Here is a 24887-nt window from a genome sequence, read left to right on the forward strand (position 1 = left end):
CACAATAAATGCAATATATATATATATATATGTATATATATATATATATGTGTGTGTGTGTGTGTGTGTGTGTGTGTGTGTGTGTGTGTGTGTGTGTGTGTGTGTGTATAAAATATTATAGGAAGTGACAGAAATGACAAAACAAAATGGCAGGATTTAAGAAAAAACATATGATACACCAGATTTTTTAAGCCTAGTAATATGTACTTAAGCAAACAAATGTGCTTACTTTGTGTATTTGTACATTTCTTGAGCTACTGTATGACGTAATCCTTCACCGCAATCCCTTTGCACTCTTGAAAAGCTTTCTATGACCACTAGATGGAGCTCATGGTTCACTTGAACCAGTGGGAAGTGGTCAGGCCTCCACGCTCCAAAGGTGTTGAGATTAGCATCTGGTGTACAACTTAAATATGTGAGTGTGATGTCTTACCTCCAGCAGGAATTCCCTCAGGGCTACAAAAGTGGGTCTGTCCCCTGGTTTCTGAGCCCAACACTGCAGCATGACATTATAGATGTCCTGGGGACAGTCCTCTGGCTTTGGAAGCCTTTCGCCTTCTTTATCAATCTTATGGAGAATCTTATTTTTTAAATTCACACACAAAAAAAGAAACAAGATGACGGTAAACATCAGTCCTTTGTCTCGAATGTTGTGAAGTGAGTAATTTCAGCTCCTACCTGGCTGCCGTTCAGGCCCAGCCACGGCTCCTGGCCGTGCGTGAACATCTCCCAGAGAGTGACGCCGAACATCCAGGTGTCCGTAGCGTGGGAGAACGTTCTCGTCTTCAGGCTCTCTGGAGCACACCTGCAACAGGACAGGCAGGAAACTGAAGCCATTCACTGCTGCGTACTCAGAACCAGCCACACTTACTGACCCTCCGGTAAAGACGTTTGAAACAAAGTCTTGAAAAGTATTTCAATTTGATTGCAGTAACATCATCCCATGGTTAACAGAAAATGAAAAGTAAAATATTACATGAGAGCAAAATTATAATAATAATAATAATAATAATAATAATAATAATAATAATAATAATAAAGAAATCACCCTTATGGGTTGGTTATCCCTGTTGCACCTTTTTATACCATGCTTTTCCCCTCCACGCTTTTTAGGAGCGTTTTATAACTTCTCTCTTTTTTTTTTACAATATTCAAATTTTTCTGTGAGAATTTTTGGGTTTTCATTGTTTCTAAGTCATATTCATCAAAATTACAATAAACAGAAGCTTGAAAGCTTTATGTGTACTAAATCATTAAGTAAGAAACAATGAAAACTTAGAAACAATGAAAACCCAAAAATTCTCACAGAAAACGTTGCTAAATCAGATTTAGCACCCTGTGCCAAGTCTGAAATTAATCAAATATTTCATTTTTTCACAAAGTTTACATTTTGAGATGTACTTGCTGCTGCTCTATATGTAATCCCAGTTTCTGTGGACAATTCTCACCAAGTTATTTTTGCGATTTCTATAAATTATATAAAACGGAATATTTCCCAATCTACAATGTATTAGTTTAAGTCCTTCACCCACCAAGCAAAGGGAACCTTGCGATGCTCCTGCATCACATAGTGCTCATCGTTGTTAGGCAGCGCCCTCATCAGGCCAAAGTCCCCGATCTTCACTCTGTTAGCTGAGGAGAGCAGGATATTCCTGAACAAAGAAGAGGGTGCAGTTAGCAGTGATTAGTGTTTCCAACTTTCCTTTACATGGGTACCGTCTTTGCCTTACCTCGCCGCCAGGTCCCTGTGGATGAACCGTCTCTGCTCCAGGTAAGCCATGCCGCTCGCTACCTGAACGGCATACTGACACAGAGTGTGGATCACCACCGGGCCCTGAGGATGAACGCATCGCAGACGATCCAGCAGAGAACCCAGAGGAGCCAGCTCAGTCACCTGACAGCAAAGAGTAATGAAGACAAATTCTGAGATGCAAATTACAAATAAGTATTTTAATTTTTGTTATAGGCACATTGCAACGTGACCTCATGCGCATAAGATCGTCAGCGAGCAAAAAACAGTTCACAAAATATGACTACCCTGGGTTTTAGCTGTAAACATAATGAGCTAAATCTTAAACGTATGCCTTACATATGAAGAGACATAGTGCTTTGCTGCTTATTGTTAACACTATAAAATGTGATTCCCTTTTACAGTTATATAGTTGCCACAGGTCAGTGAAAAGTTTTAATAAAAAAATACCAAGGGAGAGGGAAGTAGGTCAGCTACGCTAGCTTGACTTTGACAACCTTAACATGTAGATGTGCTGCAGAATTCAATGTGTCCTAGTTCAATCCACACATTAAGTCTGACAGATCATTAGCAGAGCAGGTGTTTAAATTAGCTAATCAACCACCAATCACTTATTAATAATCGCCAAATAAAACATTAAGCTTGAAAACATCAAACTGGTAATGGACTGAATGTTCTGTACTTTGTGTGGGAAATGCTTGCATGTTTTTTGGTGTCATGGAGGTGTTGTCTGTTCGTTGCTATGGCAACGGGTTTTTGTGTAGCCTAGATGACAAAAACAGGGAAAAAAAGGAATACGAGTGTTTTTGAGTTGCTCAGTTTTTTTTTTTCCTGTGTTATTTTCCCTTTGCTGTGGCACACTGCACTAAATTAATAACACCTACATCTGCAGGTTTCACTTTGTTAACGGGATTGTTTGACCGCAGCAGCGCGGCTACGGATGGAAAGTAAAAGAATTGTCTTTTTGCCCTCCAGCTTTGTGTGTATGTGCAAAATTTCCAGATGTAAAACAATAACATGCAACGTATCTATAAAGAACTGCTGGTGTTTGAGTCTGCGCCCCCACCATCTTCATGGGGTGTGTGAGCACCACGCCGTAGAGGCGGATGAGGTTTTGATGGTCCAGGGAGTGCATGGCGTTGACCTCGCAGATAAAATCCTCCAGAGCGTCCGGCTGACTGAGGACATCAGTCTTCAGACACTTTACCGCCACGTTCACCTGGAGGATCAACAGATTTATGGCTGATTTTTAACCCTCCGCCTTGCCGTGAAAATTTCACTTCATTCCCAAGAAACGGAATAAATGAACCGAAACGTCTTCTCACCACGTTCCCTCCAGGCGTCAGCCACTCCCCTCTCTTCACGACGCCAAACGAGCCGTCACCGAGCTTCTCAAACAGCGTCAGGTCCTTCTCTGGGATGAGGCAGGTGAGGGCCTGCTGCTGGCCGTCCAGTGGGCCGCCGCCACCGTGTAGCTGATTGTCCAGGACGCCGTCACCCAGACAGAGGGGAGGTGTGAGGGACAGTTTGCGGAACGAAGAGGCCAGCTGGCCTTGCTGGGGGAATTCGCCCTCTATCCGCTTCCCACTGAACACCTAGAATGAAGAACAAATATTTTCTCTTCTACAAAAGCTACAACTTCAAAGTGAAAACACAGATTAAATCACCAAAATCAACAGCGATAACCCTAACCCTTATGGTGACCCCCAAAAATATTCATACCACTTTTTCATATTTTCTCACAAAATTCAACGGATTAAATTGAAGTTTTCTGTAACTGACCATTAAAACTAGACCACCACACTTTGTAGAACTTCATTTTGCTACGTTTACAGCTGTGAGTCATTTGGGGTGTGTTTATACCAACTTTTATAGGTTTTCGCTGTAGCTCCATACAGAATTGGGTAGTTGCATTATTCAAGTAACCTTTTGGGGGGAAAAAATTGCTTTTAGGAGTATTTTTACTACATTGAGCTTTGTACTCTAACTTGAGTAACTTTATTATTAAGTATCGCTACTCTTACTTCAGTAAAACCTCTGAACTCTCTATTCACCGTGAGAAACTTCACTGAATAAAGAACAAACACGTTTTAACCAAAGATTCACTAGACACACACCTGCAGTTTTTGTTAAAGTTTCATGAGTTTTATATTGAAAGAAACTGATTGGGAAAATTTTTGCCCGTTTTTGTCATTTAATTTTGGTCTTTAAAATACAAAAAAATTCCATATGCATTTATATCAAAGCAAACTTAATTATTCAAAGTAGTTTAAAAAGTTTTATCCAAGAGTGTAGGTACATGTTTAAGAAGTCCTCAAATCAGACTTTAAGTGACCGGTTTCCACTGTTCCATAAAAACCAGATATTTGGAGCACATGTTAGAAAATCGCTGTGTTGACAAACTCTCCTACTTGAGCTGAGGATCGCTGCAGCTCCTCCAGATTTTCTAGACGACCTTTGTCTTGGTGGGTTTGCAAATGTCCGAAACTCTATTTTTCTCCTGATCGGCTCCAATCACACAAAGCTCTGTGTGATTGGGTTACTGTTTCATAAACACACTTTACAGATTGCTATTGGTGAAAAACACTGAAAGCCAAAGTATGATTATCCTTTCATTTAACAAATATGCCCTACATTGTAGTCTTTGTGGTTCACCACATGCGAAAATGTCCGAATGTCATGTAAACTTTTGTACCTTTCTGAGTCGCTGACATTATGTTGGTTTAAGTTATGAGCTCATTATAATCACAAGGATAGAGAGTGGACTCTTGAATGGACCCACTGTACCAAACACGTACAACTGTCTGGATGTAACACGCAGCCGTTCGTATTCAACAAAACCAGACATGACATAATGCGACAGACCTTTTTAAAAACACCACCACCCTGTGGTCACGGTGTGGTCAGTCGATTTCAAATGGGAGGCTGGGCATTCATAAGATTCTAGCTGCGGCTGGGCAGCGCGCACACACACACACACACACACGCACACACACGCACTCAGAAAGCATGCTGAGGAAGCAGATGACTCCCTTTGGATGGTGCCAGAGGCGGAAACAGACAGGTGTAATTATAGATCCTGTGACTCCACTGCCAACAAGCACTCCTATTTGTTTACCACAGTTTTCCTGGAGGACTTAAGTTAGCATGTTGACTTTTTAAGAGTCTTGTCTTTTAGGTAATTCATTTATGCAGGGTTTCCCAGAGAAAACCCGCTGGTAGGGGGCACTAGTGTGGTACACCATGGTTTTGTGTTAAAAAAATGTTAAAAGTTCACCAAAAATGTAAAAATTTGACTACATAACTATATGTTATCAGAAGACACGATTAAGAATACTTAAACACCAACTATAGCGTCTTAACAAAAGGCAAACACAATGAATTGCAATTGAAATAAATATTTTTTTGACACCTCAGTCATCCTAATGAAGTAATCAGCCTTAAAACAAGCTATGTAGTGCATATAATGCTCACATTCAAAAGTAAATAAATTAAAAGAAATATTACCAAAAAATGGACAATGAGTCAGCATATTAATATACTTAACTAAATATTTTCAGGGTACAAAGCTCAAGTATTTTTTATATTAAACGACATGTGGCCTGGGGTGGCAGCAAGTAAAACCTGGTGGCCCGCCAGGCTTATGATAAATATTTGCCTCAACTTAAAGCGTAAGTGCCGCAGAGAGCTTTCTCTTTAAGAAGACTCATCCTTCTCATTCGTAGTGTACCGTCACACAACGCATACTAGAGTAATGAAAAGCATTCCTGCGTTTGGTGAATGGATTATTGACAGTCACCTTGCTCATCCAGGTTTTCCGCTTGGCCTTCCTCCTCTTTACGGCCTCCCAAAGACGTCTCTGGCCTGAATCCATGAGAAAAAGTAAAACACAGCGGTGAGTTAGTAAGGTGAAATTTTAAAATTATACAGAGGATAAACTTGTAGAATAAAGCAAAAAGTAAAAATAAAATCTTTAAGAGATGATTAAAGGAGTGGGCAGATAAAAGGTTTGCGAGTGCCTATAAGAGCAAAAGAAGTGGGATTCAATTAGTCTGAAGTAGCTCTGTGAAGGGAGGCCCCGAGGGAGTTCAGTAAGTGGATTTAGAATACGATTGCTGTGATCTCTTTCACACACACCCACACCACAGACAAAAGCTTCAGCACTCCGCTGTCTCCTCCTATTGTGTCTAATTATCAGCTGGGACGTGGAAGTAAAACTAAGGATGTTGGGTAGTGGAGGACTGAATTTAGATCTGATGACACTGAGCCATTACTAACCACAAAAGGAAATACATATGCAAAACAGAAATATTGATAAACATGACGGAGTATTAGATCACACTAAGAACATTTTAAAAATTAAATTCAATAAAGTCATGATGATTACAACTTTATTCTCAAAAATATTTAAACACTTTTTTTGTACGACTCTCTTGAAATACTATGACTTTATTCTTGAAATTTAATTTTTTATTCTTTTCTTAATATGGCCCAAATACTAAGCACACAGCCTTGAAGGTGGCTGCTGATTTTTTGTTTTTTAATTTCAAGATGTCTACTTTCTCGGTATGCTTCCAATATTAAATAATTTATTTCCGCTTTATTTTTATTTGACCCACAGTCCAGCCAAATAAAAATAAAATCATAGACTCAATACAAATTAATAAATTCTCACAGTCAGAAGGTTTGAAAAAATACTTTGAATACTATTTATATATGTAGTGGAAGAGGATTTGTCGCTTTTACTACTGAACTTACTCTCAGGCTTTTTCCAGCTCTTTACCAGAGTAAGTCAACAAAAACAACCAGCAGTGTAACTTGGCACAATAAATGCGATAAACAAACATCTGTAATGAGCCCAGCTCTGCCTTTAATTTCACACGCACAGATCTTCTGCCTCACCGGGTCGACCCATGCCAATTTTCTCCAAGTCTTCATTCTTGACRTAGTCGAAGTGCGAGAGTCGCGTGACGTTGAGGTCGTCTCGGATCCTCTTGAAGTACTGCTGCAGCTGCACCTCCATCAGCAGCTCCAGCAGCCATTCTGTTCCTTCCTCACACTGCATGCCACTGCCCAGTCTCTGGAGGACAGAGAGAAAACACTGGGTGTAAATCGATCAGTGCCGACTCAAAAGCTGTCGCTACATTTCCTGAGACAAAGTCAGTACAAACAAGCAAACCATTCTTTTCTGTATGAAAACAGAAGGGACCGGGCTCACAGACGGTTTCCTCTGCAGTGATCATTTGTAACGCAATTCCACTTTGGAATAAAAAAGTTCATCTCAGATTGGAAGCCAAATAAATGTTTCAAGTCAGGATATAAGTAGGTTTTTAGATTTGCTGCACCATAACTTTTTTAAGACAAGTAGGCGGGAAACTGTAAATCCTTAAAACATTTCAGCTACTTAAACGTATCTGCCATGTTTTCACTTTCATCTTAATGTAATAATAGAAATTTCCCAGACGAAAAAAAGAAAACTGTTAGTTAGAAAAATTTTCATCCAATGTGCCACTCCATCAGGATTACAACATAACACTCTTCAGTGTGGAGACTGAGGGAAGAACAAGTTTTAAGAATGTGTTAGCTACTAAGGATAATTTTATTTGAACACATCTTAAAAAAACCCACTAGTAATACCTGAGCTAAATTAGATGTTATAAAAAAATCTCATTAATGTCCTTCAAAGAATCATTATATAATATTTTTCAACAATCATCTCCAGAAGAGAGCCGGCTTTCTTTACCAGGTTGTTCAGCTTTTTGAGAATGTTTTCACAAGCAAATTGCTAAAATAACATTCTGAAACCAGTTTAAAACAATTAGATAATTATTCTATTATTTGTCATAGTAACAATGAAACAGCTGCTGCTCCCACACAGTGTGACATCACCTTTACTCAATACAAATTCATAAACTCCCACAGTCATAAGGCTTGGAAAAATACATTTCATGCTATTCATATATGTGGTGGAAGTAGTATTCAAGTACGTTTTTTGTTAATGGAGCCTGAGAATTCATTTTATTTTTGTTTTTGGTTGTTTTGTTTATTTAGTTTATCAGTTCCAGTGTTATGTGTTCTTTTGAAAATAAAGTACATCAGGAAATCGCATGTATTATTAGTCATTTCCATTAAATCAGTGTCAAAAGGTCTTGAAACAATATTATCGTTTATCGCAATAGTTTTTTAGACAATTAATTGCTCAGCAAAATTTGTTATCGTGACAGGCCTAGGTGGAAGAGGAATCTGCTCAATTCTTTAAAAGCTCAAATGCTAGAGATCAGAAATCGGGCATCTCTGTTAACAGCAATGTTCTACTCATTATTATGGATGGCCCGGTCAGTGATGTACCCCCAAAAGATGCTGGTTTCAAAACTGAGCACATAATAACTAAGACGATAACCAACAACGTTTCCCCCTTTTGAGCCTAGAGGCCCCGATAAATCAGTAAATCTGACTTAGTTCCTGGGCCGGAATGTTATATGCTGCTAGCTTTGGTGGAAACCATCCACATGCTTCACACTCAGCCCTCCAGCACAGAACAGAAACCCAGGATGAGAAATGCGCCGCTAGTGTCACTCAGAAGAACAGGGAAGCCCAACACAATGTGACCGCAATGCAATAATAAGACAGAGCATCAGTGCTCATTGTTCACAGGCACCAGCTGAAAATATCATCCATCACCATCAGCTTCACGAAACTTAAGATTTAAGGACAGTAGCACCAAGGTGATCCTAACAGTCATCAAGGTGACAGTTGAGCAGAAAGCACATTTAAATTACAGCGGGGGAAGAACTGTACCTGTTCAGGAAATTTCTCCCAGTCCCACAGACGAGTAAACGCCAAAGTGCCACGAATACTGCAGCGGGAAATAACAGAGACACTTCCTGTGCTGGCAAAGGCGAGGTCACAAGGTCCAGACAGAAATGTCAGAGGGGGGTCACAGCTTCCTCTCTACCATTTCAAATACGCTTACTTAAAGGTTGGCCTCCCATTGTTTAATGACTAGTGACCAAAGGAGCCAAACGTCAACGTGGCTCACACGCACAAGCACACACACACTGACCTACAGAAAATATGGGGCCAAACATTAAAAAAAAATTGTTTAAATATTCCTAATGTTCCCTTTGCACTCGATAAATATTAGCTGGGCATCTGCACGTCTTAGAAAGTACAATTTAAGACTTAAGACTTTTAATGCTACCTTGAATAAAATTTAAGATTTAAAAACTGAATATAAAGGAAGGCTGGGGAATTCTGCTGTTTTACAATCAAGGATAACAAACTGTGAAATTTCTGGGATCTGCTAATGACACTTGGCAGTGACATTATGCTTCTCACACCGGATAAGACTTTCAACAGCCTTAACCCCTGTAATGCTAAGCTTAATTTTATTTTTTCCTCCCACAGAATGCACCTAACCTTGTATGGGTTAGCAACAGACATTGTCTAACCAACTTGTGATACATTCCTACTTTCCTTACCCATGATATGACACCAAAACGCTAGCTAGGTAAGCTAAGGTTGCAGTAGCAGCTAGTTAGCGGAAGTTTCAACAACTTTGAGTTACAGAACGCAATGAAAATATTTGTCCCATAAAAATTATTTTCATAAAAGGTATTTTAATGCCTCAATTTTAGATAAAGGAATTTCTGACTTTTTAGTTTGCATACCTATACATATTCTTGTACACTCATAAAAGTTGGTTAGATAACATCTTTTTGAAAGCTCCAGGACTGACTAAAGCTCCAGTCATCTGAATCCATCTGCAGCCAGACGGTGCTTGGACAAACCCCTGGCTGACCCCGCTACATTTTAAGGACAGCATTGCTTTGGTAAGGAACACCACCGTCRGTAGTTCCACTGATACGGCTGATCCGAGTACACCTCTGCAGTGCAGCTTCCCTGGCAGTCGACATGTGGGTGTTATTTCTCTGGACGGTGCCAAAGACGCAGACTGGCTTCCTCCTGGGCCTCGACTTCATGACGGTGTCATATGTGAGGAATGAGGGGGCAAATTAAAGGTGCAAAAGCATTTCCGTGTCAGATGGTTATTTCTACATCAATTAATTAGGTAAATAAATACATATTAACCAATGTCAATACCTTGGATAAGACCAGGATACAGCTCAAGGGGGTGGGGGGTGCACTGGTTGGAGTTCTTTGGCCAATCACCAATCTTTAAAAAGCCTGACCTGCCAATTCCAACAACTCAAAACCTCAAAAGTTGCTAGAGGGGTCTGAAATGTTGCTAAATATAGTAACAAAGTTATTAAGTTGGCAACAGGGGGTGACTACTGTTAAACGCGCATCTTAACAGTGTGTGTGGGGAAAAGCGTCTGATATTCAAACTTTTGTGGAGGTAGAGAAGATCGGTCAATCGATCGTCAATGATCCAAAATTTTAAAAATTGGTGCCGATTAGTATTTGAATTTCCATGTGATCCGTCATGGATTTTATGGTCAGCTGCACCTCCAGTAAACAATAACCAAATTCTGTGCTGCATATATTCAAAAATTGGAGCTAACTATTTGCATTTATGGCTTGTAAAGCTATAATCCAAGTTTTGCAAGTCACTTTATTTTGTTGATCAAATAATTTTTGTCTTACCCAAATAAAGTCTTTTTCTACTCTGAATGACATTCGCTGTGAGAGAGACAGTATTAGCTGCTGCAGCTCCTGGTCTTTCTTTATCAAGTGACCTGTTCAGCTATGCGTAGCTATCGGAACAGAGCACAGCTGAAATTGTATTGAGTTTAAGCAAAGCTCTAAGTTTAGGACGCTGTAAGTTCTGTCCATGCACAATTCATAAGAACCATGATGAACTATGTTGAAAGCCAAATTACTAAATTACAAAACTGAGTAATTGTTAGTGAACATGTTAACATTTATATTAGTTACATACCTCAATTGGTAACTGGTTTCTACCAGCAACACTTCAGTGTGTATGTTCTTGCTGGATGAAGAAGCATCCAGTAAATTTTCAGGTGTTTCAATTTTATGAAAAAAAATGAAATGGACAGAGAGTTGAGAAGCTAAACCGAAACATCGTCAACAACATGTTTCCATCTTTACTGATATAGACCAAGTAATGTTTATATTTATTATAGTACCAAATGAAGTGTTGGACTTTATCTTAAAAAATCTAGTCAGTATTTGGGAAAAATCTCTAATTGCACACTATGAAGATGGTGTACATCCACGAAAGAGCTTATAATTATTTAGAGTTAAGTCAGAATTAAAATAAATAGCATTTTTCCTTTGAGAAGAAAGAGAAAATTGAGCTGTTCTTTTTTGTTCGAGGTTGTGTTCAATTTAAATAAAACAAAGGAATAATCTTTAGGTGTTTATCATTTTCCAAAGAAAAATAAAATGTTTTGGTATACGAGTGTATCACAGCAAGATTGCAATGTTCCGACCCGAAGCCGTGACTTTTAGCAGGACCCTGAGAAACCAAACTCTGGTCAGAAGTCCAGGACTGAGGGTACTTTAATAGCTTTGTTTTTCTACCTCTAAAAAGCATCAAGAGATGGTGAGAACTGTTGGAGAGAAGGACATTTTTGTCCAAGACCCTTTTGCAAACACTACAAAAGGCAATGCTTAGGACCAAAAAGGAAGTATGAAGGAAGGATGAGAAAGAGGAATGTGGGAATTTGGAAGTAGCAAAGCAACATGATTTCTGGCTCAACTCATTCCTCATAGTGGTGGTGAATTAAGACACACGCACACGCACAGAAATCTCTTGGCCCAGACTAGGTTCTGCTGTAACATCCTGCTGCTGCTGCAACAACAACAAGTCTCCCAGAGGAGAGCCCCTTTCACATCTTCCTGACTTCACCATACCACAACCATGATTCATGGTTCGCGGCTCCACCACATGACCCAGCTCCGTAGCTACAACCGCGGCGGACACTTACACGGTACAGATGGAAGCGTGCCACGAAGGGGAAGGCTTTTTTCAGCTTGTCGATGCGCCGCATTGCCGAACTGCTTCTTCTGGATCAGAGTGAAAAATTAAAGTGCGAGTTGATTCAAATAGCTGCCCTTTAGGCTGTTAATAAAGGTTTGGAGTGACAGAAGATGTGCCGACAGTCTTTGGATGTGAACCTGAAGCTTTCATCCAGTGAGCGGGAAGCAAAACTTCCATGGCAGGACAAGTTCCCACGTAAAGCCTCTACAGCCTCATCGCAGGGTCAAGAAGGCGCTTAAATGCAGCACTCACGCATACAAAACAGAAAGATAAAAAAAAAAGTCTGATTATATGAGGATGGGTCAGCCTCGTCCTGCGTGTGCAGACAGCAATGAGCCAGTTATTTAAACTTGCAGAACTTCACAAATAAGACACGCCTCCTTCCTCCGGTCCTTCCTCCATCCCCTCCCCGACTCTCAGCTTTGCATATGCAACAACCCGTCTGTTTGCTTTTCCGTCCCGCCGACGCGCGTGGAACTAAAAATAGAAACAACTTCTCCCCGATTCTACTCCTCTGCAATTGGAGAAGCAGCGCAGGCGTTCCAGGGAGGAGAGCCGCTTAAATTTCCCAAAATGTGTTTCGCCTCTAGTGAAACTGCACGTGTTTGCAAGTTCTTTTCCCACCTTCTTTCTGAAACTCTACTCTCCGCCCCACTGTCCCCCGCACCCCTCCCGCCTCACGACGTCCTGCAAGCATGGAGTTGGTCAGTGCAGAGCGGAGTGAAGCAGAACAGGACAGGGCTGTGCGTGGTGCAGAGGACAGAGGCTTCATGGTGTTCGGCTCAGCGCAGCATTTGATCCAGGGCCAAGGGGTCACATTCAACCACAGGGTTGGGGGAAAAGGGATAGGGGGGCCGGCTTCCTGTGATGCAACAGCCCCAAACACAAAAGGATACACACACACAGGGAGAATGCACAGGCATGGTGCTTCGCATAAGTATCCATAATCCTTGAACCTTTCCAGGTTTTGTCGCCTTACAAGCAGAATTTTGTGGCGATGTTAATGATTTAACGAGAAGACACTTTTGCATTTTCATTCAGCCCCCTCCAACTCTGAAACCATGAAAAAAAAATCCAATGTTACCAGTTATCTTCAGAAATCAGATAATTAGCGACTACAGAGGTTTGTTAGAGAGCAAATGGCATCAAGAAAACCATCGACGAGGTTAGAATTAAGGCTGAAGCTTTTCTAAAGATGTACGTTACAAACAGAAAATAATTTCACAAGTTGGCTTTTATTTCAACCATCCCTCTGTGAATTGTATGATTGAGTACCAGGACCAGGCTTCAAGAACTTTTGGTTAATTATAAAAATATAGTCATAAATTTAGCAGAATAAAGACGCTATCATATCAAAAAACATCTTAAAATGAGAAAAATTGTTTCAATGCGAAAAAAAAGCATCGATCACCACCCTGAATACACCATACTTACAGTGAAACATGGTGGTGACAGAATCATGCTGTGGGGATTCTCGTCTTAGAGTCAAATAAAGGCAAAATCCTGGAAGAAGATTGTTAGAAGCTGAAAATGACTTTTTTTTTTAGAAGAAAGCAGAAATTTCAGTTTATAGATGTGAAAAACAAGTAAAGCTATGTAGCTATAAGTGAATGAATGGAAAGATGTTTCTCTAAAGTTCTGAATTGGGGTGAGAGTGGGAAGAAAATGCACCCCACACTTTTCAAATTGTTGTCAGTAAACTATCTGAACATGTATGCATCGTTTTCCCCCTGCTTCACCGTTACCCAGTGTAACAGAATTGTCTATCATTGGGGTGGGCATTTATTGTGTCGTTTATCATTTATTGTTCTAAATTTCTTATAAGAATTTAGATTTATTGATGTTGGGACAAATTCCAATTTTTTATGCTAAAAAAAAAAAAAACTGCATTGTCCAGATTTTAAGTTTTACTAGTTTCCACACTATGTTCAGTGACAGTTTTGTTGCATATCGATACATTAAATGATTAATTGCCTAATTAATAATTAATCTTTACATCAAAACAGATCTAGAAATTTTCTCATAAGACCCACAGCCTACTTCCCAGCTCTGCTTCGGTGACGTTTGCTATATTTTAGGAAATTCCTCGCCCTTCTCCTCCTCCGTTTCATAAATCCTTCCCCTTCCTCCCTCCAGAGGCTCCGGCCAAACCGTTATGTTTTCTTCTTTATTTGGTGTTGCCTTTGATTTCCTGCCTATAATCCCCCCAAAAATCTTATCTCTCTTCCACCACTCAGCTGAATGTAAACACAGCCCCGTACCAAAAAACCAAAAACACTTTTCAGCATTTCACCCAACATTTACTTTGTTTTCATGTGTGCTGTAAACTAGGAAACTCAAAAACAGGCATCTTACTTCAATTGGTGCCAAGTATCTTTTGGTTTATTTGGTTTTTAGTGTCCATTTCCAAAGAAACAAGTTATTTAGTAGTTTTTGTACAGAATAAAGCAAAACTATTAAAATCAACAAACAACTTTTGTGACTCAGACTTCACAGTTGCAATTGTTTATCAAGGAAGAACAGCCTAGTGAGCCTCACGACATGAAGTTTAATGACATAATGTTTGCTTTGGAACAGTTATGTAACGGACTTTAACGTGAACCAGATGATAGAGAGTACGCCACATTCCTTAAAAAACCCACATCTGGATGAGAGGCCTGTAACAGATTCGTCACCTGAAACATGTCGAAGAAAAGGTTGAAGAGTGTTCAGGTATTCTTCCTATGAAATATTCATCAACTGCAGGAGAAAAAAAATCCAGCAGAGAAGTGTTTTTTTTTTTTTTGGGTGGGGAAAGGTTCATCTGCAATCAAAAGAAATAAAAAGTGAGAAAGGATGGATGAAAAGATTTCTTTGGTTACCATCAGATGAGATGGTAAAAAATACAACTGGCTACCTGTTCTTTAAATGCATCAAAACTATAAGCACCTCGTTAAAAAGACGTTCAATGGCCTGTGTTTTGAGCATATAACGCTACGGATAAAAGATGTATCTAATCATTGGATTAGGAAATGTAGAATTCTACATTTCCATTTATATCAAGAAACTTGCACTTTTATGACTTAAAGTTCTTAAGAGGAAAGACAACTTCAAATCTTAAAACCCTGAAGAAGTTTCATCGATCCTCACAGATCGATCAAACAGATAACTGTCATCTCTTTTATTGAATAGTTGCAGCTTGAAATCAATAGGAGTCTAATTGCCAACCAACTTTCTCCTCACTGAGCAAATCAAAGCACTTTATACTTTACAGCAGTGGTCCCCAACCCCCGGTCCGTGTACCGGTCCGTGGGCCAATTGGTACCGGGCCGCGCAAGAAATAATTAAATATTTCCGTTTCATGTATTATTTGAGTCTGGAGGATCTTTTATTTTGAAAATCCTTTAACCGGATTCTCTCGGTTACTTGCGCGCTAACGCTGAGCCCACAAGCAGCAAATGAGCAAGAAACAGATCAGATGTCTTCGGAAAGGGGAAAAGGCCCAGAGAAGAGACAGGAGAATGGATTTATTCCGGACCGGTAGATGAGGCCCACATTACAAGCAGCTCTGCGTAACATGCAGCAACCGGCTGCTAATGAGGCAATGAAGCATCAAACTGCTTCGCCACGTAGAGACTAAGCAGGCTGTGGATATATGCAACACTTCGGGTGTTATTGTCTCCATCACTCCCAGATGGGACCGTCTCATTGCAGAGAAACAAGCTCAGGGCTCCCGTTAGTCATTAACGTGAGTTAAAATTTTCACGAAAGTAAAATGTTAGTTTTTGTGGCGCATCTGTATCTTATTTTGAAGGGATATGTAAACGTTACCATAGCGACCAGAGTCAGAGAGCGTTTGGGCAGTGGTCGAGAGGAGAAGAGTAGAGCTTGTTGTGAGCCTTAAGTCTGGTTTAGACAGAAAGATTTAAGAATTGTCGGCCGATTCTCCAAACCTCTGTGACCACAGAGCTGATAAAAGTACAACAGGTTCGATCGGTTCGTGTCTCCAGCCACACGGCAGGAGCAACAAACCACACGAACCGATTCCAGTCACGAACATAATCCAGAGAATAATCCAGTAAAACCCCCAACATGTCATACGGGAATTTAGAATGACCAAACACGGATGACGATGTAGAAGCAATAGTGATAGTTTGTGGAGTCATTTTAAGAGATAAAAGACATAACAAAAAGAAAAGGCGGTGGATAAAAGACGACGGGAGCAGCCGCTCTATCTGCTGCACTATGATTTGGAGGCGACTATGTTTTTTCAGTTAACATTTTTAACTGAATAAACATATATAATAATTACCTTTACTTATAATAATAAACATTTTCACATATCATCTCCGATATCCACCGGACTCACAGTTGCGCGATATGTCAGCTGTTTGGGATTCCCCTCTGTTCTTACGTCACCGCGCTTTTTGATTGGCTACCAACATGCAGAAGCCTTATCTGACGGGTCACACCCCCCCCCCCCCCCCCCCCCCCCCCCCCCCCCCCCCGAACCCCCCCCCTGGGCTGCAGCAAAATTTTCCAAGTCTTGACCGGTCCGCGATAATAAAAAGGTTGGGGACCACTGCTTTACAGTATGGTGTGAGAGTAGCTCTAACAAAATGCCACAAGGTGGCAGCAGACCACTGACTAGAACTGGTGGTGAAATCTTTATAATTCAGTATTCTGAGGGTTTGCTGGTTAGTCATTACACCACTGAACTGACAGCATGCAGTTTATGTTTTTCACATGCTCTGTACAATAAATCCACAGCTGTTGAACATAAGAAACCACATTCAACAGCTGAGCAGTAAAAATCAACAGAAAGAGGAAATCTCAAGCTCATTCATAAAAGCAACATTGAACGACAGAAAAGTCAAAGGAGTGTCTCTGCCAGCGTGACGTAACGAGAGATGGATGATGTATCGGCATCGACATCGGTATCGGCCAGTCCCAGACAGTTCAACATATCAGCATCAGTCTGATCAATAAAACTGAGCAGATATCAGCAACCGATATTTATTGCCAACGTTTCTGTTTTGAGGGTTTAGTCAAGTGACTTTTGTTTGTTCATATGACAGTATCGTGGATCAGTTTGATAATGCAAACAAACGATGTAAGAACACAAAAAAATTTGGAAATTATTTCAAAACCCAAAGGACAATGCAGAAGTTTCCATAAAGACAGAGCTTGAGGATTTCACTGTGCCAAGATTAGTGACTGAGAAACAATTGCATTCTTCAGCATAAGGGAAGGTAGAATAAAAACGGAAAAGTGCATCATTAACTATAAAAAGCAGACTGATGCAAAGATAAGCAACCAAAGACTTCCAATAAGACCAACAAGCCAATTCCAATGAAACATTATGAGTAAATACAAGGTTGAAGTGGGACAAAGATCAACCAAGGGGTACAATGTTTTTCAAAAGCATTTAAACCGTTTGAAGCTCTCCACACTTTGCCATAATACAGCTAGATCCCTCAAAAGTGTTACATTAAGATTTTATGTGACAGAAATAAATCTAAGGTGGAAGGAAATCAAATCCAAAAAGTATGGGGTTGCACATCTATTTACCCCCAGTTTCCTTTAATACCCCTAAAATAATTCATGTACAACCATTTACACACAGCAAATGTTGGAGAAGTTGCTCTGGTCAAAAAAGGCAAAAGTTTTTGACCCATGTAGTGAATGAACTCCACTTTAAAAGACATCTTCACCCCTAAACATGTATGTGTTGTGCTTAGGGGACGTGTGTTTTCAGTTCGACCCAGGAAGTTGGGAAGACGAAAGTAGCCAAAGACCAGATGACACTGGAAGAAAACCTGTTAGAGGTTGAGATAGACTTGAGACCAGAGGAGAGGTTCGCTTTCCAACAGGAGAAGGTAAACTATACAAGCAGAGCCACAATGGAACAGTTTAGAACAAAACACGTTTCTGAATCCAGCTAATAGACATAAAATCTCTTACCTTGAAATTTCCCCATTTAATCTGACTAAGGTTGACCTATTATGAAAAGAACTGTCAAAATTGTAGATCTCCAGATCTGAAAAGTATGAACCACTGCATGCATGTCCAGCTGCTTCCATCTGGCCTTTATTACCTTCTCTCTGTAATACTCCCTCAAACAGCAGCAGGAGTCCCTCAGTTGTACAAATTGAACACAATAGAGTTGCTTATGGCTAAATTAGGGTTAGAGTGCCGGTTTTGATGTCTTCCATCTTTTTAATGTTTTTAATTTCTTCTTCTTTCTTTTCGACGTTTTAATGATATGTTTTTTGTTTTTTTGTTTTTATTTATTTATTTTTTTATTTTATTTGATTTTTTAATCTCTCTCTTTCTCACTGATTATTTCTGTTTTTATTTTAATTATGTAAAGCACTTTGAAATGCCTTGCTGCTGAAATGTGCTATACAAATAAAATTTGATTGATTGATTGAATAAAAGCGAATTAATGTTATAAATCTCAAACTATAACTCTGTAGATCATAAAAGTAGAAGCTTCTCCCCTAAAAGATTCTACCAAAGTAAAAGAGCTGTACGGAGTCTACCTTTTTTGCAACACGCAATCCCATTGAGCTCGTCTCCGTAACGTGATGCTCGTTGTAGTTGGTTTGAGGCATGAAAAGGCATGCACTTCCAGGGAGCCACCGTGACGTACGGTGTTGGGAGCTAAGCCACCTTGGAGTTTATCTTGGAATCTTTTGGCAGCAAAATGAGTTTTGTGGTTTAGTTCGCAGGTGCCAAAAAGCTGCCAGAGCTGAGTGATGGCAGTAATAATCCCTCTTACAACCGTGCAAGCAAAACAACTACACACCCTCACACACAGGATTTCACTGCATGCACAGACAGACTGATATGCGTCACTGCTGACCTCACAGATAGTACGCACATCTGACAAGGCCTGGCTTTCCCTTCGCCATCCCCCGACGGTTCGTCGTCCGTAGCGCGAAAACACGAGGAGGCATGATGTTTGGGTAGTTCTGGGAAGGATAGGAGCTCTGCATATGAACAGGCCCCTATGGAATATATGTCTACCCAAAGATTGTTTTGATGGCCACACGTAATAACCATAAATCCCAACCACAATAACAACCCTCCCAATGATGTCCCCCTAATCCTGCAAATGCACCCCAATCCTCAACTATTCTTTGTTTGATCCCAGTAAAGCTGGTTTAGAGGGTGGAGGAGGGCGCTGGTGCAAAACGCCATAGAAGAGTCACGACTGAGGTGCAAACTGTGCAGCACGAAGCAAAAACTCAAAAATACGTCTTCCTTCCTGTACCTAAAAACACATCAGAGACTTAAAATCTCCCTGGCTTATACACAGTTGCGATCTGGGGGAATCGCCTGTTTGTTTTGCTTTAAGCCGTTCTTGACAAAAACATCAAAGACTCACTGAGAAAATGGCTGCTGACCTGAATCGGACAATGCTTCGTCTTCAGCCCTGAGCTCCGATTTACAATAGGCAAATCCAGCATGCACAATTTCCACCAGGTTAAACTGACAACACAACGTAAATGAGAAGGTGGATATCAATATGGACTTGATCATTTGTGAAAATAACGATAAAAAGTAATTAATAATTTTTAGATAACTGCATGTCTGTGACTGTGTGGGACAGCATTTGTCTTAAAAAAACAGTACACAATAACTGCATTTAATCATATTTTTGAATTTACTAATATTTATTGATGTTCTTGTGGAACAAATAGGAGAAAATGGGAAAAAATATAATTTCTGATCATTCTGTCATGTCTGTTTTTTTATTTACCATACCATCACTAACTGAAATTTAACATGACAACGATAAATCAAAGTTCTTATAAGAAACAACAAATGTTAAATGATATGATAAATGCCCACCACTAGGAGAAAGAATTTTAAACAAAATATGTTGAGATATTTCTGCAGGTTACTTTAGAGTATGAGACTTCAGCAGTTTATAAAAAGGCTGAAGAGCAAATGTGCAGGATGCTTTTTTTGTTATTTTTGAATCTTTCATTAAATTTGCGTACTGGCATACACAGCATGTTTTGCTGTATGCGTGAACTCTCCAATTTCCTCAGTCCACAAACATTAACTTTAGCTTTCCAGTTTCTCAACATTTTCCCATACTTGTGAGTTTGTTAAAGTAGTTTTTACTCTTTGCATTACTTAAAATAAAATAAGGTAGCAAAATTATTAAGGTTAATGTTTAGAAATGACCAAGCAATGTGCAGTGCATATTAAATAGCAAATAGCTGGACTCATTAACTGATATATTGTTGTACTTTGATTTGTAAGATGGCAAAGACACATTTTATTAAACATTATACGTCTTGAAAACAACAAAATCTAGCTTGTGTTTAATTTTGCTTAAATCTCCATGTAAAAATTCAAAATGATATTAAATAAACATACTAAACATATCTCAGGACCAGTCAGAATAATTGCTGCCTTCCCATTTTAAATTAAAGCATTTCCACCATGTTGGGCTTGTTAAAACCGCTTTTGTATAAATACTGAGACCACATGAAAGCGTTCCTATCTTATACCGGTCCACGCCTGCATGCAAGTCCCTTTTATTCAGCATGTAGCTGCTGCAGCTGCAGAAGGCGATCCGATTGAGCCCACAGCGACGAGGACAGCTGCAGCGTAGAGCGGCTCAAGTCCACTGAAGTGGAGCACAGATCCTCGGCACACAGGGAACATTCAGCTCATTTACACTCATCCAGAAAACGACATGTTCAGCTCCGTTTCTGTGCTCCTTTGTTCGGAGCGGGGATTGAGTTAAAGGCAGAGGAGTAGTCAAAAAGGGGCAGTGTGTGCTTGGAAACTAATAGAAAACCAATAGGATCAATATCATTCTATTCAATGAGAAAAAAAATTAAACGACACTGTAGCTCAAATTATAGTAGTTGCTGATGCCATTTATTCATCCACACACAAATGTGTCGTTTATCATTCATCGTGATCAATTTCTTATGAGAATTTTTGATTTATCGTTGTCATAATAAGCTCCAATTTCTTTAAAAAAAAAAAAAAAAAAAAACTAAATCTATTTGTATTGCTGGGATTGTTAGTTTTACCGTTTTCTCCAGTGTTTGTTCAATGAGATCACCAATAAGTTTGTTTTTCAAGAGCAGCATTTGTGTTTTGTTAAGCTGTGAGTGCAGTCACAGCCAGCTACCTAAAAAGTAGTAATACTTCTTATTACTTTGTCATCATTAAAAGTTTCATCAAAATACTTTGATGAAACTTTTAAAGTCTGTATCGCCCACCCTTAAAACACGCACTCACAAATTCCCCAGAGTTCTTGGGTCATTTTGGTCCATTTTATAAATATAACAGTGAGCAACAAATGTATAAAATACATCTATGGTCTAGTCAGAGTTTAAGAAAGGAAGGAAGGAATTATGGTTTTACAGATGAATGAACAAAAACATGGACCTGAAAGAATGAAAAACCGATGTAGTCGATGGGCTGACTGATGGATGGTCGGTCAAACAGAAGAACTATTCTGCCCAGGGTCTCCAACTCCAGTCCTCAAGAGCCAACATCCTCCAGCTTTTAAAAGCTTCAACACACTTGAATGACTTGTTAAAATGTCTCTGCATGACCGAAGTACTGAGGCCATTTGATTCAGGTGTGAATGCATCTGCAGGACATGAGTCGGAGACTCCTGTACTAAACAATGTGAAAGAAAATACACCTTGAAAAAAAAAAGCTTCATATTCCATGAAGCGCAAGAAACGCACAAACTTCAAAAGCATATTTACAGAATATGTGGGAAGGTATAAAACGTCACTATTTCACCTTTTCACTAAGTTCATTCTGCAGAACATCATCAATGAGCTCATGCTCCCACTTTCAACAGCTCAGCGGTCAGTACTCACTGGGCCCAGCCCTGGGTGGGGTTGTGGAGTGCACACCAGTGGACTAAAGATGACAATGACAACCAGTGTAATGAAAACATCAATTTGTTACTCATGAATCTACAAGTTGTAATCAATTATTGCAGCGTGAAAAAGATCCAGGAGTTTACACTAACAACGGCTGCCCTAGTCAGCTGTGACGAAGGGAGGGGTGATGCTACTGGATTACTAAAAAAAGAAACACCTCATTTACAAAAGGAACCAAGTGTAGACGCTAGAATCACATGAAACTCCCTCATCATGAACTAACACCAAAATAGCACAAATGCCTGTTCTCACTGCTGCCGAGGTGGATTTCCAAAAACAACAAAGTCAACTCTATATAACTTCAGGTCAAATTTCACCAAAAACATGTTTAAAACTTATTGGAATTTTTATTTGTCACCGTCACAGATGAGGCAGACGTTTAAAGGTTTACCTCTTCATCATCACTGGGCAAGCTCTGGTAGTCTGACTCTGCCGTCTCCTGCAGCCTCTGGTACTCTGCCGTCTCTCCCATCGCTGGGACCGCGAGTCCTCAAAGACCTCAAATAGCAACTGCTCCAGTCAGCAAGCAACCCACGCATTCGGCCCAGTCAGTCGGCTTGCATCGAGATCCATGCTGTCACTGCTGTCATTGGGAAGGACAAGCAGAGCACAGCGTACACAGCATTATTCCAGATCGTTTGGCACAATCGCAGTATGACTTCTATCTGAACTACGCTCGCTGCTAAATCCCGGCCGCTTGCGATGCCAACGTGATTCCCTCTGACATTTGGGCTGACTCAGAGCTTGTCGTGGAAAAAAAAAAAAAAAAAAGGGCTGGACAATGAAAACCTCAGTTTCAGACGTTTGCAACAGGGTGTCCTTCGCTGACCGACCCAGCAGAGTGGAGAGTGCAGGTGCAGATTGCTGAAGGAATGTGTTCCTCTGGGAAATGGTGGCAATGTTCCACGCAAGATGACTAAAGTGTCAGTTTCTTGCAGAATTCAAGAAGGCACTCAAGAACGAATCCTTTTTGCATTCTGTAGCTTTTAAGAATTCACAGGAAATTCCTCTTCAGGAATTGAAAAAGTCCTTTTTTGTTGCAGCTTTTCCCGATGCAGTCAAGGTGTGGCATAGAGTCCAGCGGATTTCTACTCTCATCCGACCAGTCAGACCTTCAAAACGTCTTTACGGTGCCCAGCTCTTCTGACACCGTCTCTCTCCACATCTAATGCATTCTGCCGTCATGCTGACGCATGCTCTTTAGATCCAGCGGTACTCCCACTGTCTCTCTCTCTCTCTCTCTCTCTGCCACGCTATTATTCCCTGCCACAGGCAATCGCCACGGTCAGCTTCCCGCCTTTCTCTCATCGACTGCACAAATYTCACGTCGACGATCCGGGACCATCTCCCTCCAAAAGCTGCTTTTAGAATCTCACACCTGTGTTTTCTTTGTACATCTCTGAGCATGACAGGATTCTGATCTGGCAGCTGAGCTCTGAAGATGACAACCGGAGGTCTGGTGGGGATTTCTGACACAGCTTTGCCCTAAATGGACCAACTAATTGCACAATCGATGGCTAATCCCTCACCATTGTTGTTGTTGTTGTTATTTTCCCCTCCTTTCCTCTGTTCATTCCCCCAGCTTCTAACCTGCTTTCTGCACCAGTCCACTTTTTTTTTTTTTTCCATTTCAGCTTTAGCTCAATGATTTGGTGAGTGGCCGCCTCCTCTATTACTGTGGCAACATCAACCAATCCCTGCCACCTCCCCGCTCTGGTGTCCTGCGGTCACAGTGGTTCAGTCGGCGGTGGTCCTCACAGAGGGAGCCAATGAGGGTGAGGCATGGTAGAGGACAGGAGGGGAGGAGAGAGAGATGCAAGTGTGTGTGTACGTGTGTGGGAAAGGGGGTCCTAATGAGGAGAGTTAATCTTCCCTCAGAGGGAGAAAAACATGGCCATGCGGCTTTGTGTGTGTACTTGAGTGCACACAAGTACACACACAGAGAGGGTATCCAGGCCATCTGGATCCTCACTAAGCGGACATCTGGATGGCGGAGAAAACAGCATGAAAGAACAATGTGCACGTGTAACCCCGTCTGCTGGTCTTCACAGAGATGTGTCATTGAGTTGCACTGCTGCAGTAAGGAAAACCCTTAGCGTATACAGGTAAATTTATTGAGAGAGAAGATCTACAGAGTTGGTGCAAAGGAAATAAGCAAACACTCCTCTGTGTGCTCCAACCTTATGCAATGCTTTAGTGAAATAATAAAAATAGAAGACAATCTCCTTTATTCCTTCATAAATTGACTTAAATTAAAAAGTAAGAATTCTCTTAAAATGTTTATTGGAACCTATTATTGGGATCTACATAAAAGGTGAAAATTTCAAGTCATGGATATTTCCCCTCTCAGCCCAAGTTTTCCTTTATCCTTTCTCAATTCCTGTTCCAAACAATGTTTGTTTGTTTCCCTTCTTCCTCAATTTTTCTCTCCTCCAAGACTAAACAATACTCAAGTTTTCCCCTTCTTCCTCATATACTAAGTGTTACAGCAGAATCTGCTCTTCTGAGGCTAGACGTCAGAAAAATAAATTTACTGTCAGACATAGATATTCACACCTATAAACAGGATTACTTTTTTTTTACTTTTAAACGGTGCAGTCATAAATGCACACTTAAAGTGTGTATTTAATCAGACACACTTGATTAATCATCAGTGTAAATACTTCTATGAAAAGCGGAAGTATTTGTAGTTTGTTGCTCTGGAGAATGCAATGTCAACCATATAAGAGGAATTGCTGCTTCCCATCATTTTCAGAAAGGTTATAAAAATATTTCCAAGTAACTTAAAAGTCATCATTCTGCAGTCAAGAAAAAATTTCGTCAGGAAAAAAAAGGGTAACATTTTATTTGAAGGGGTGTGCATAAGACTGACAGGACACTGTCATAAACATGACATAAAACTTTCATGAACCTAAAGAAGTCTTTATGAATGTTTATGACAGTTGTCATGAAGTGTCATTCGGTAAATAATGACACTTTTAATGCAAAGTTGCTCTGAAAGTTGCATTGAAAGTCCATTAAAAGTGCCAACTACATTAAATTATAATTTACAAAATCATGCAAAGTTGCCACTTTTAATGGACTTAATGCAACTTTTAGCAACTTTGAATTAAAAGTGTCATTATTTACCAAATGACACTTCATGACAACCGTCATAAACATTCATAAAGACTTCTTTAGGTTCATGACAGGTTTTATGTCATGTTTTTGACAGTGTCATGTCAGTCTGATGCACACCCCTTCAAATAAAGTG

The 24887-nt window shown here is 40.1% G+C and overlaps 1 protein-coding gene across 4 annotated transcripts in view; it reads right to left on the bottom strand.

The window, feature by feature from the left end:
• tnk2b (tyrosine kinase, non-receptor, 2b) overlaps positions 1–22779 on the bottom strand; it is a 42942-nt gene extending 20163 nt beyond the window's left edge. For 2 of the 4 annotated variants that reach the window (XM_017310140.1, XM_008433141.2), the window contains exons 1-9: positions 22026–22778; positions 6653–6830; positions 5550–5614; positions 3076–3345; positions 2817–2969; positions 1731–1894; positions 1533–1652; positions 679–805; positions 434–580 (exon numbers count right to left, since the gene is read on the bottom strand). In XM_017310140.1, the coding sequence (XP_017165629.1) occupies positions 434–580; positions 679–805; positions 1533–1652; positions 1731–1894; positions 2817–2969; positions 3076–3345; positions 5550–5614; positions 6653–6830; positions 22026–22106 (1305 nt within the window). In that variant the 5' untranslated portion in view covers positions 22107–22778. Of the gene's footprint in view, positions 1–433; positions 581–678; positions 806–1532; positions 1653–1730; positions 1895–2816; positions 2970–3075; positions 3346–5549; positions 5615–6652; positions 6831–11664; positions 12031–22025 lie in introns of those variants that run through there. The other 2 variants (XM_017310138.1, XM_017310139.1) reach the window with 2 other exon arrangements.
• Positions 22780–24887: the final 2108 nt, after the last annotated feature.

Source organism: Poecilia reticulata, linkage group LG17, assembly GCF_000633615.1.
Source record: "Poecilia reticulata strain Guanapo linkage group LG17, Guppy_female_1.0+MT, whole genome shotgun sequence".
Taxonomy (NCBI): domain Eukaryota; kingdom Metazoa; phylum Chordata; class Actinopteri; order Cyprinodontiformes; family Poeciliidae; genus Poecilia; species Poecilia reticulata.